Raw genomic sequence first — 13608 nt, forward strand, 5'->3', positions numbered from 1 at the left:
TAAAGCTGAATGCGCACAAGTTAAATGTGCATAAGGTGGGGTGTTACTGTACACTATTGCATAAACTGTAAGAACATTCATACCACCTGAATACGTAAAGGGGGGAGCCTTTTCTTCCACGGTTACTTTCGATTCGCAACGCATAAAAGAGGCAAACTTATAAATGCAGGATTGAAAGCTGAACTCCAACCTTTGTTAGCATAAGTTGCAGGCCGACATATGGAAAGAGAAATAAGAAAAGGCCAACTTTCTTCTTAGGGAGGATTGCTAAGTGTACGACCTTGTTGCATCTCTCTCACACACACACAGACCCTTGGTCCCAAATGCATATGTCTGCTAGCCACCTTGCTTGCAATTGCATATGATATGTTTCTGTTCTCTCTCTCTCTTTCCAATTTAGAAATTGTCCGGGCGATGACTCATGTGATAAACCAAGGCATGGCCATGTACTGGGGAACTTCCCGATGGAGTGCCATGGAAATAATGGTAAGGTAGCTTTGCGAGAGGATCCAGCGTTATTAGAGCTGCAAGCATTGAAACAGCGCCAGGTGTGATGTGTGGAATTGCCATGGTCTGCTCCCTCGTTTTTTACGGGGCATCCACACAGTGCCATCGTCCAATCATTGCCTTCCTGTATTTTTCTTCCGATTCTTCAGTCTTTTCCCAGGCTCCAAAAAGTCTAGCTTTTTTAGAAGAAGAGAAGAGAAGAACATAGCTGGTAGAGACACCCATAGCACTTCTCTTCCATATTATTATTATTATTATTATTATTGTTATTATTATTAAAAAGGTTGGAGTTTTGATATGTGCAGTTAAATATTAAGACAGTAACCCTATTGCCAAAACCAACTGCCCGCTCAGCACACCTTCGCTATTGCTTTTTCACTCCTGTTATCACTTAAGTTTTATTTATGCTAAAGTCTCTTAAGCACGGGTCCATCTATATACTTTTTTAAAGTTCAGCAATAGCTCCATTACACATTTTAAAATGATTTTTTAAAAACAAATGGACTCCCCACTGCCTTCCTACTCGCTGTCATATTAGTGCATTTTTCTCTAGATAAGTGCTTCCAATCTGCACTTCCGGTCCAAATGTTAAAAACTTTGTGAGGGGTTTTTTAAAAAAAATGTTTTGTGTTCAGCAATGGGCAATTGAGCTTGAATCTATAAGGACATAAATGCATAAGCACTTAGCACTAATTCAATATTTGGTTATTATTTTTAAGCATCACTTTAGACAGACAGACAGACAGACAGACAGACAGACAGACAGAATACTGCCCAAGTAAAGTGGAAATTAGCCTTTCCCACTCTCAGCAGCTGTGCTGTGCTCGTTGGGACTTTTTTATATTATTATTATTATTATTATTATTATTATTATTATTATTATTATTATCATTATTATTAATTTAGTTATTTACAGGGACTCAGGGAACATACCAGCATGGGCGCACAGTAAAAGTGCAATGCCCCTAACGGTACAAAAGGCAATCTGAAAACCAGCTTACAGCGGGAAACCATTCATTAGCAGTGTTTGTGTTCCCGGTTCCTCTGTTTTCTAAACCACTGAGAAGTCTATTTTGGCACTAAGCAGTATATTAATTAATTAATTAATTAATTAGCGTAAGTTGTGGTAGCAGCAGCTCTAGGAGCCACCTACTTGGAACCAATCCAAAATTCGACAGTCCACACCCCTTTTGCTGTGGTAGGTAGCGTGATCATTGGTGGGGTGGGGGGTGGATAGAAATCCCGAAAGATTTGATGAAATCCACATAGACATGCATATAAGAAAAATAATTCAAGAGAAGAAAAGCAGGCTGCATGTGTTCATGGTACAGGCAGGTGCTTTTAAGTGATGCCTTGTCACAAGCAAGACAGAAGATGTTCCCCGTCATTCATACCTTGGTTCTCAAATGGAATCTGTTCCGAAAGTCTATTCGACTTCCAAAAACGTTTGAAAACCAAGGCGCGGCTTCCGATTGGCTGCAGGAGCTTCCTGCACTCAATCAGAAGCCGTGGAAGCCACGTCGGACATTCGGCTTACAAAAATCATTCTTAAACCTCACTTCCGGGTTTGAGCGTTCGGGAGCCAAAACATTTGACTGGCAAGGCGTTCAAGAGCCAAGGTATGACTGTAGTTGTATTTTTTTTTAAAAAAAGGGCTTCCAGTTAATATGATGTTCTTTTAATCAATTTGTTCAAATGTATTAAACATTGCAACACTAATAAAACATCTGTATTGTGTACTGCCTTGGAAAGAGTTGATTTGATTAATGCTCTGTCATTTCTCCCAGGAGAACTCTCTGCTAATGTGCTATTCTTTTTTTGCTGACTCTCCACAGGAAGCCTATTCTGTAGCGAGGCAGTTTAATATGATTCCACCCGTGTGCGAACAAGCAGAATACCACCTTTTCCAAAGAGAGAAAGTAGAAGTTCAGTTGCCGGAACTGTATCACAAGATAGGTAATGTCAGAAAGGCTGTATTGTTAATATTCGTGAGGGAATGAGGAACAAATCATTTCTATGCAAAGGGTGTCTGCTCGGAAAATATTTCATAGCCCCTGCTGTTCAATAATTATCAGAGGTGCAATTAGTCTCTTGCCAGCAGCAATTACCCCTGTGGGAAGAGGTAAGTGACAGCATGTCTGCCAGGCTTCTTCAATGGCTTTCCTCTCTGATTTATTATTATAATAAATATAGTGTCATCAAAACCCTATATAGCAGGTCCATAGTGGTGCATGGTGTCAGGCTAAAGAAGCAGAATGCTTAGCTACAATGTTTTAGTATGTCCTAAGAACACTTACTAGGGAGAAAGCCTCTTTGAAAATAGCAGAGTTTACTTCCAAGTAGGTAACTTATATGCAGAATTCATCATGCGAAAGAATGGGCTGGATGAATCCCTAGCCGGAATTAAGATTGCCGGAAGAAATATCAACAACCTCAGATATGCAGATGACACAACCTTGATGGCAGAAAGTGAGGAGGAATTAAAGAACCTTTTATTGAGGGTAAAAGAAGAGAGCGCAAAATATGGTCTGAAGCTCAACATCAAAAAAACCGAAGATCATGGCCACTGGTCCCATCACCTCCTGGCAAATAGAAGGGGAAGAAATGGAGGCAGTGAGAGATTTTACTTTCTTCGGCTCCATGATCACTGCAGATGGTGACAGCAGTCACGAAATTAAAAGACGCCTGCTTCTTGGGAGAAAAACAATGACAAACCTAGACAGCATCTTAAAAAGTAGAGACATCACCTTGTCAACAAAGGTCCGTATAGTAAAAGCTATGGTTTTCCCAGTAATGATGTATGGAAGTGAGAGCTGGACCATAAAGAAGGCTGATTGCCGAAGAATTGATGCTATTGAATTATGGTGCTGGAGGAGACTCTTGAGAGTCCCATGTACTGCAAGAAGATCAAACCTATCCATTCTTAAGGAAATCAGCCCTGAGTGCTCACTGGAAGGACAGATCATGAAGCTGAGGCTCCAATACTTTGGCCACCTCATGAGAAGAGAAGACTCCCTGGAAAAGACCCTGATGTTGGGGAAGATGGAGGGCACAAGGAGAAGGGGACAACAGAGGACGAGATGGTTGGATAGTGTTCTCGAAGCTACCAGCATGAGTTTGACCAAACTGCAGGAGGCAGTGGAAGACAGAAGTGCCTGGCGTGCTCTGGTCCATGGGGTCACGAAGAGTCGGACACGACTAAACGACTAAACAACAACAACAAGGTAAAAAGATAAAGGACACCTGGACAGTTAAGTCTGGTCAAAGGTGACAATGGGGTTGTGGCGCTCATCTCGCTTTCAGACAGAGGGAGCCAACGTCTGTCCACAGACAGCTTTCTGGGTCATGTGGCCAGCATGACTAAACTGCTTCTGGCGCAATGGAACACCATGATGGAAGCCAGAGCTGAAATGCTGTTTACCTTCCTGCTGCAGCAGTACCTATTTATCTACTTGCATTGGTGTGCTTTCAAACTGCTAGCTTGGCATGAGCTGGGGCAGTTTTGACTCATGTGCACTTTTTTGCAAGCAATTTTTCCTGAAATAATGCATTTTTGTGTGGCTTCATCCATGCAAATGTATTCGTTATTAATGGCACACCTTACACCAATCTATGCATTTTTGGAAACATGGCTGTCACTCTGGAAAAAGGTCCTGGAGATGCACTCTCCCACATTCCCCCTCCACTATGCCAGTTCCAATGAGATGTATCTAGGAAACTCATGAGCAGAGCATGAGGGCAATAGGCTCTGGTATTAATTTACAAGGCACTTAATAACTTGGGCCCAGGGTACCTCAAGGACCACCTAATCCCTAATATCCCTGGCCAGTTATTGAAGTCTTCAATGTTAGCAGTCCCCCATGGCTCAGATGCGCATCTCAGATGCTCCAGAAGCCATGTGTTATTGTTGTGGGTCCAATTTTATGGAACAATCTTCCAGCTGAGGTCAGACAGACCTCCCAGCACCTCCTGTGCAGCTTCTAGCCCCTACTGAAGACTTTATTATTATTCCAGAAGGATTTTAACTTGGAGTCTGATTTTATAGTTTAAAATGATGTTTCCCTTCTCTGTATTGTATTTCTTGTACACCACTCACAAGTCCAGCAATATAGAAATTGTTTAAATCACTAAAAAAAAAAAAAATAGTTCTCTTCCATTGTTGTTTCCCAGCAACTAATATTCACTGCCTTTCAAGAGAGGCAGTGAATCATTCAATCTTCATGATTCAGTCTTCATGATTGACAGCCGCCAGCGGGCCCACCCTCCTCCACAAATTTGCCTTCTTCCCCTCCGAAAGCCGTCTGAGTTTGCATCCATCGCAATGTCCCGCGCCGATGAATTTCATGTTTTAATTATGCTTTGCGGGAAGAATTGCTTGTTTCTGCCTCTCCTGAACCTCCTGCCAATCAGTTTCACTCGGGGGCAGCTTGCCCAGCGATGGAGTCGCTGTCGCTTACCAAGCGGTAGAAGCTGTGCAGAAGCTGCTGTGGGAATACTGAATCAGCTTTGCTGGGGAACCCGCACAAGATACGGCCTTCATCCCTCTCCCTCCATCTCCCAGTAAAACAGCACTGGTCCCACTGTCAGGAATCTGCTGTGGTTCTGCCCACTAAGCAATGGTTCCATTCAATGCTCCCAATTTCTATTATTATGAAGGAGGGAGGAAAACGTCTCTCTTTCTCTACACCATCTGTAATTTTATAAAACTCTATCATGTTGCCTCCGGCCCTCCAGCCCCTGGAAGCTCAGCCTTCTGTTTTTCTAAACTGTAAAGGACAAATGATGTAGTTTTTCCTCATAGCAAAGGTACTTTGGTCACTTGTGGTACAGTGGTGCCCCGCAAGATGAAGGCCTCGCAAGACAAAAAACTCGCTAGACGAAAGGGTTTTGCGGTTTTTGAGCTGCTTCGCAAGACAAATTTCCCCATGGGCTTGCTTCGCAAGATGAAAACGTCTTGCGTTTTTTGCAAGTTTGTTTCCTTTTTCTTAACACCGTTAATACAGTTGCGACTTGACTTCGGGGAGCAACTCATAGAACGTGGTGTGGTAGTCTTTTTTGAGGTTTTTGGTGATTTTTGAAGCTTTTCCAAAACTTTTCCAACACCGTGCTTCGCGAGACGAAAAATTCGCTAGGCGAAAAAACTCGCGGAACGAATTAATTTCGTCTTGCGAGGCACCACTGTATATGTTTGCTTTTATTTGCTTATGTAATCCATAACACACTTTTTTTTGTGTGTGTGTGTGTGTGTGTGTGTGTGTGTGTGTGACAGAGAGAGAGAGAGAGAGAGAGAGAGAGAGGTAGGTGTCTACAGGATCATGTTAACATTACAGTGGTACCTCGGGTTAAGTACTTAATTCATTCTGGAGGTCCGTTCTTAACCTGAAACGGTTCTCAACCTGAAGCACCACTTTAGCTAATGGGGCCTCCTGCTGCTGCCACACTGCCAGAGCACGATTGCTGTTCTCATCCTGAAGCAAAGTTCTTAACCTGAGGTACTATTTCTGGGTTAGCGGAGTCTGTAACCTGAAGCGTATGTAACCTGAAGCGTATGTAACCCAGGGTACCACTGTATCTCAGTGCTATCTCTTGTCTGATTGGTTGTTCTGCAGGAGTTGGAGCAATGACGTGGTCCCCTCTCGCCTGTGGGATTGTCTCAGGGAAATACGCCAATGGAATTCCCGAAACCTCAAGGGCTTCTTTGAAGGTATTTTCCCCATGCTAACCACTTGTACGATCACAATATATTTCCCCCCGTGCTCTAGAGAAACGTCTTTTCTGAGCTCAAGATGGTAGGTGAAAAGTGTGAAGAAGCACATGTTTGAATGACGGAAAGAATTTCCCCCGAGATCTACAAGTAAAGGGCGGTATACAAATTTAATAAATAGCAACAATAATAATAATTCCCTTGACAATCAAGATTTCAGCATTAATGAGAACATTGTTGCTGAGGTCTACGCCGAGTATGACTAGCATGAAATACAAGCCTTTCCCATTGCTTGCCATTTTGATTTTATTCATAAAGTGGATAGAGATTCTGATTTCATTAAGTATTCTTGGAGAACATCCAAGTTGCCTGTTACATACATGTTTCCATGTTATCTCTTCTTGCTTCCCTGATTGAAATATACTCAGAGTCGAGAGTGGATTTCATCCTCTTTATTCAGCTCATTGTGGTGAGGAGGAATGAAAGTCCCCTCAAAGTATCTGCTTTATATACATTATTTACACAATGGGCTGCACGTGATTGGCTAATTCCGGAATTCTCCTGTAGGCCAATCAGGTTGTAGATTCACTTCCATGTGGAGCTGGATTGGGTGGCTCCTGCAGACCAATCATACTGCTGCATTGTTCTGGGACCAATCAGACTGCTGCATTTTGAATCCTATTCAACTCAGTACATAACACTGATTAGTAAGATTCATTTGTGTGGGGCTAGGTAAGAATACATGATAGGCTTTCACTACGCAAGAGGTGGAGGTGGAGGAGACCTAGAGACAGTTTAAACTTTTCCGTGGCTGTGCATCTTTGCACCAGACTGGGATGCAATTGAACAGTTGGCCAGCTGTGTGCTGCTACACATTTTTGCCTCTGACACCATCCACCACTTGCCCATGGCCCCCAATGGTTGCCCACAAGGGAATGAATGCATCTCTCAGGCTGAAAAAGGTTTCCCAGCCTCGGTATATATACTGAAGACCAACAGATGTCCCTCCACAGCCTTTAGTCTGCTTTGAAACACTTAGATCAGTGTTTTCGTTCCTGGCGTTATTGATTAAATCAAGCTGGCATGTCAGCCACAAATTGTATCCAGAATTGCTTCTAAGCCTTTTTAAAGGAAACTTAACAAGGACATATTGACATGAATTGCCTGGACACATTGACTGGCTGCTGTTGCAGCCTGTTTAGTATAGCCTCTTATCTGTGACATACTGTCACTGTTGCCAAACCACCACCATCCCCATGCTCCTCACAGCAACCTTGTTTGACATTTTGAAGGATGGCAGCACACTGAAATCATTGTGGTATGTTTGAAAGCAATCATCAAAGCTCCACATGTTTAAGGAAAATGGATTTGTCCAGCACTAGAGATTGGCGGCCAAAGGATAACTGAGTTTTTGTTTGCTTGCTGGCTCTGCAATTGAGAGCCAGGAGCTCATTTCTCCCCCATTTCTCTCCAGAGTGTAGCATTCATAAACTCACTGAGCTCCTTCTTTCACCCAGAGAGCACTAAAACATTGGAAAACAAGTATTGCCCAGAGAAAGCACTCCTTGAGTTGGCCAATATGTCATACCAGAGGCAGCTGCAGCCCAGTTTCCCATCCCTCTGCCATAATGTTTAGTGTTCACTGCATGTGCTCAAGCTATCGCATCTCACATTGCACCCCTGCCGTTGCTGATGGGGAAATGCTACTTCATGGCCTCAGCTTACACAGTGAGTTGCCAGCACCCTTGGCAGCTGTGACATAGAGAGTGGCTCTAACAGAGCAGTGCATGATTTAAACTGAAGGGTTCTAAGGTTTGTCTTCCTTTTAGCATCTTGTTGTCTTCTGCTTCCCCAGTGCTATCAGTGGCTAAAGGAGAAGATTGTGAGTGAGGAAGGGAGGAAACAGCAGTCGAAGCTGAAAGATCTCTTCCCCATTGCTGAACGCCTCGGATGCACCCTACCTCAGCTGGCTGTTGGTGAGTGATTCTGAAAGTCTCCCTCTGGGCACTTCCAAACGTCTTTTGCATTGTGTATTCATAACTCTTCATATTCACGATGCTATCAGCGAAGTCAGACACAACTCCGCATTCAATACTATTTGTGCCTGCTCGGGTTTTGGGGCAGTCACACTGCTTCACTTCCAATCAGTGCATAGTGTGTAACTTTCTGCTGCAATCCTGTAACTTTTCATACCACAAATGTTGGGTGGGGTGGGGTGGGGTGGGGTGGGGTGGGGTGGAGAATCCCTCTCTGGTTACAGTATAGCCCCATAATCCACCACTAATGAAAGCACGTCAAAGTGCAAGTACTGTAGATAAATAGGTACCGCTCTGGCGGGAAGGTAAATGGCGTTTCCGTGCGCTGCTCTGGTTCGCCAGAAGCGGCTCAGTCATGCTGGCCACATGACCTGGAAGCTGTACGCCGGCTCCCTCGGCCAATAAAGCAAGATGAGCACCGCAACCCCAGGGTCATCCGTGACTGGACCTAATGGTTAGGGGTTCCTTTACCTTTACCTTTAATGAACTATTATTATGTCAAGAACACATAGACAAATACACCCCCCCCCCAGAAACCTATATCATTAGTGATGTTCAGCTGGGCTGGCACTGTGAGCTGCTTGCAATACAAAGGAGGTACTTATCCAATGCCTTTTTTGAGAGTTGGTTGCAGTCGTCTTCAATGGCTAATTTTATTTTGTGCATTTATCTAAATCATTTCTATATTGCTTTTCCAAATCTGAGGGTGGCATAAAGAAACAACACCCAACTTAATCAAGCGTCTTATGATCAATTAAGGTTCATAGGAAGCTATCATATACAGCCGTACCTTGGTTTTCGAATGTGTTCTGGAAGTCCGTTCGGCTTCCAAAAAAATGTTTGGAAACTGGAACACTCACTTTTGAGTTTTGATCATTCAGGAGCCGAAACATATGAGTAACAAGGCATTCAACAACTAAGGTATGACTGTACAGTGTTCTTTGGACCATCTAGGTCAGTATTGACCCAAAGTGGCTGGGGAAACCCAGCCAGATGGACAGGGTATAAATAATAAATGGTTGTTGTTGTTATTCTCTAGCATTTCAGACAGAGTTCTCTCCCAGCCCTACTTAGAGATGCATGCCTAGGAATGAGCCTAAGACCTTTTGCTCTACCACTGAACCATGCCCCTTCTCATATGAGTTTCAGCTGGTTTATGGTTATTGATTACATTTGCATATATTTACTTAAGGGGTTAAAAACCATATTTCTGAAGTAGGAAGCGTACGTGTTTCTAGGTAATGTGCACCACATTGTCATAGCAAGCATAATCTTAGAAGGTCCCTAATATGTGAAAGAAAAGGGGAAATGCTCTTTTAAGATAGTACTTGCCTTAAAAATATTTTTTTAATAGAAAAACCTGCTGGCTGATTAAATTAGGGACACTATTTGGCTGATTAAAAGGGTTTAATCAAATAATCATTAACAAATTAAACATTAATTAATTGCAACCCTGATTAAAACAAATTGAGTGTACCATGAAATCCTAAGGAACAGATGCAACATCCCTTTGGGAAAGAGGCTAAAAGACTTGCCAGCGAAGAGGAAAAGCTATGGGGGTCTTCCAGATGTTGTTGGACAACTGTTCCCAACGTCACTGACCACTGGCTATGTTGGCTGGGGCTGATGGGAGTTGAAGGTCCACATCTGGCAGGAACCACAGCAACTATCCCTGATTTAGAAGGAAGTCCTTTCAAAACACTAGGACAGTTCACAGTTAGGGCAATAAAGATAAATCCCCTTGTAACTGAGATAATTCCCACAAAGCAGAATCTGATTAAATAACAGCTTCTGGCAGAGGATAATTGCTCTTCACATATTTGCAAAGGACGTTGCCATGACTGACAGAGGCAAGATAGTGTACTGATTTAGACTTGGGATTTTCAGGCTGAAGTGGGACACACACTGGGCCCTGGGCCCTCACTGATTCTCAGCACGGGTGTTCTCAGCTCCTGTGGTTTTGCTCTTGCAAGTAGGGATGAGCCAATCTGTCAATTTTTGTTTCTCTCACTTTCCAAATTTTATCAGTTCTCCACACTTCCACATCAGTTAGCAATTCTAATAAAAGTCCTTGTGAAATTTCATCTCCATTTTAGTGAATTCAATCTAATATGCATGTATCTGTACGCAGTTTTGCCAAATTCACACATTTTTTTGCAAAGCCGTTTCCCCCAACATAATTCATTTTTTTTTACTGATTTGTGCATTTTTATGTACTCTTTACTCCAGTACATGCATTTTTGTATGTGTTATTTGACTTGATAACTGCATTGCAAAATTCAAAGAATTGCAAGGAATGTTAGAGTAATGTTGGAATGAAATTACATGGCTTTAGCAGAAATGTCATAAGGAATTAAGTATAAATAGATTAATAGAAAATTAAAGGGAAAGTATGGCAAGAATGTGTTAAGATAATTATAGAACAGAAAACAGAGTAAGATGGAAAGGAATTGCTGAAACAAATAATAGAAGTGGAATACAAAAAGGGAGGTGGGAGGAGGTCGCTGGAAATAAGTGAATGAAATATAAGATATTGAAAATGTTTGAGGTGTTTTTTAATTGTTTTTGTTTGTTTTTGTTTGTTTTGTTAGTCCATGTAGCGTTTTTGTATTGTGTTTGCACTGTTTTTTTCTCTTTTTTCTTTTTTCTTTTTTTGGTTTGTAGTGTTGTGTTGGAAATGTTAAAAAAGTAATAAATATCATTTTTTTAAAAAAAAACAAAATTCAAAGAATTGCAAAATTTGAAGATTGCTTTTGTTTTAGTTCACACCTTGTTTCGGGCAGCACAAATTAGGTAGGTTTACCTAAAAATGTTAACTGGATCAAACTAACTTCTCTCCAATTTCCACTTGCAAGTCCCTCCAATATGGATGCAAGCCAAATCTTCAGGAGACCCACAGAGACCTAGCGGGGAATGAATGTATGATGCTGCCTTATACTGAATCAGAACATTTCTCTATGTAGCCCAGTGCTGTTTATTCTAGCAGTAGAGCTCCTGGGGGTCTCATGCAGATATATCCTCCGACTCTGAGACCCTTTTAATTGGAGATGCCAAGAACAAGCCTGGGATCTTCTGCCAGAAAAGAAATGCTCTACCCCTGACCTGTGATTTATCCCCTAATTTCCTTCTGCCTGCTGCTGCAGTAAAAATGCTGTCTTTTTCCAGGATGTCTATTGTTTTACCCAACAATACAGCAAGCCTGGTTATGGAATGCAAATATTTACAAAGTCATCCAAGTACCTTGCCGGATACTGGATACAGCTACTGACTGCATTATCTTTGGGGGTGGGAAGAATAGCTGTTTTTATGGACGACAGCAACAAAGTTGGGCTAGTGATTACTATGAAATAATCATGAGCAGGACTGGATTTTTTCCCTTTTAATCTCCCCCCCCCCCCAGCACAGTTCCTTCCCAACAGCTGTGTAGCCCTGATTGACTCAGGCTGTGAAAATAGAGCTAACACAGCGCAGAAATTCGAGAGAGACCATTAATCATGTTTAACTGTGCTGTCTCGTTCTTGCCTTGCCAAAGACACGATTTAAATGTTTCACAGGGAAGACGGGGTGGGAGATAAATGGTCCGATGAAGTTCAAATATCACTTCTGGTCCTGGCAGATGACTTTTCAAAAAAAATCAGCTAATGCATTCAGTGCAGGAATAAGTTTAAAACAAAACAATCCAGATTCTGTAGCAGCCAGCAAGATGGGGCAGTGCTGGTTACTTGGCTTCCAAATGCTGAGGTCACTGCTGGTAGCTGAGAGGGGCGAGACACTAGGGAGGCAGGCATGGTGCGGACACAGAGGGGAAGCTAATTCCCTGCTCCTGCCATAGCACCTGCACCGCACCAACCTGCCCATCACCTCACCCCTCCGTCTCTTTCTGTCAGTTACCAGAAGTGTCCTCCACATTGGGAAACCAGGTAAGCAATGCGGCCCAATCCCACTTCTCTGGATGCTGGCTAGACAATGTAAGCCGTGAAGCGCTCGTCACAGTTTTGCAAACCAGCAAAGGAACAAGCTTCTTTTCATCTGCAACCGGGGAGAAAGCAAAGGCAGTACGTGTTGGCAATGGACGTTCCCCAGAAGGCAGTAGCCCAAAGTGGCTGCACAGAATAGGTTTCGGTTCACCTCGGCACCATCACCTGTGTGCTCCTAATTTCATTTATTTTGTTGCTCTGCTACCTCTGACATGTGGCCCTTGGAAAAGCTGCCTAGAGAGGGAATGTGGCCCTTGAGCTGAAAAGGTGTCCTGTTACAGTATGGAATGTCCAGAGGGCAGAATTAAGTGTATTGTCAAAAGTACACTTGCAAGTCTATCAGTCGTAGGTCCCTCAGCTACTCCTAGCCGTGCACTCGATGAGGCTGTTGCAGCAACAGAGAGGCCTCAGGTTATGTATCTTCCCCACCTGAGCTACACACAAGCAGGTGAAGACTGCCTCAGCGTGCAACCTGCTTCTGCTCCTCCCTCTTCAATCCTCTTCTCGTCCTGGAAGACAGCAGAGCAGGAGAGGTGTGGGCAGGAGAAGATGTGGAAGCCTTCAACTCTACAGCAGCCTGGTCTATCTCTTCCTCCTCCTGCACCTGTTCATCATTATTCAACCCTGCAGCTTCTCCTGCCCCTGACTCTCTTCTCCTGGCTGTTACAGGTTCCCCCAGGTCACTGGCCCAAGTCAGTCTGCAACACCCCATTCTCCCAATGTCCTCTCCTCTGTACACAGTGACCACTCTTCAGTGGCTAGCCCAGGGGTCAGCAAACTTTTTCAGCACTGTCCCTCAGACCTTGTGGGGGGCCAGACTATATTTGGGAGGGTGGGAATGAACAAATTCCCATGCCCCACAAATAACCCAGAGATGCATTTTAAATAAAAAAAAACACATTTTACTTATGTGTGTAAATCCGTGGGCCGGATTTAGAAGGCAGTTGGGTCGGATCCGGCCCCCGGGCCTTAGTTTGCCTACCCATGGTCTAGCCTGTCCCTGACAGGTCCCTGCAATAGATATTGCAAATGGTGCATAAGCAAGTTTTGTTTGTAGCCAAATGCCACATAATTTCTTTTCTTCTTATCACAGCGGTGTTAAAAAAAAACCTATCTGGAAAAATGTCTGAATGATAAGGTCTTAACCACTGCATGAGATAAGCCTCTGAACTAAGGTTGCTCACCAGCATCAACCAATACCAGCCCTAACCCAGCCATGGGCTTTTCTGTCTTCCCAGCTTGGTGTCTACGTAACGAGGGTGTGAGCTCTGTCCTCTTAGGATCTTCCAATCCGGAGCAGCTAATAGAGAATCTTGGTGCCATACAGGCAAGTACAAAATCCTGCTTTGTGATGAGCCGAAGCAAATGGATGATCAAAATAGGC

At 43.3% G+C, this 13608-nt stretch overlaps 1 protein-coding gene across 2 annotated transcripts in view; it reads left to right on the top strand.

Moving 5' to 3' along the window:
• Positions 1 to 13608, top strand: part of KCNAB1 (potassium voltage-gated channel subfamily A regulatory beta subunit 1) — a 193516-nt gene that overhangs the window by 175978 nt on the left and 3930 nt on the right. For both annotated transcript variants that reach the window (XM_083504447.1, XM_083504448.1), the window contains exons 9-13: positions 401 to 486; positions 2343 to 2463; positions 6117 to 6211; positions 8067 to 8187; positions 13463 to 13551. In XM_083504447.1, the coding sequence (XP_083360573.1) occupies positions 401 to 486; positions 2343 to 2463; positions 6117 to 6211; positions 8067 to 8187; positions 13463 to 13551 (512 nt within the window). The remainder of the gene's footprint in view (positions 1 to 400; positions 487 to 2342; positions 2464 to 6116; positions 6212 to 8066; positions 8188 to 13462; positions 13552 to 13608) is intronic.

The sequence above is a fragment of the Podarcis liolepis genome (genome assembly GCF_965112155.1).
Source record: "Podarcis liolepis genome assembly, chromosome: 5".
NCBI classification, from domain to species: Eukaryota; Metazoa; Chordata; class Lepidosauria; order Squamata; family Lacertidae; genus Podarcis; species Podarcis liolepis.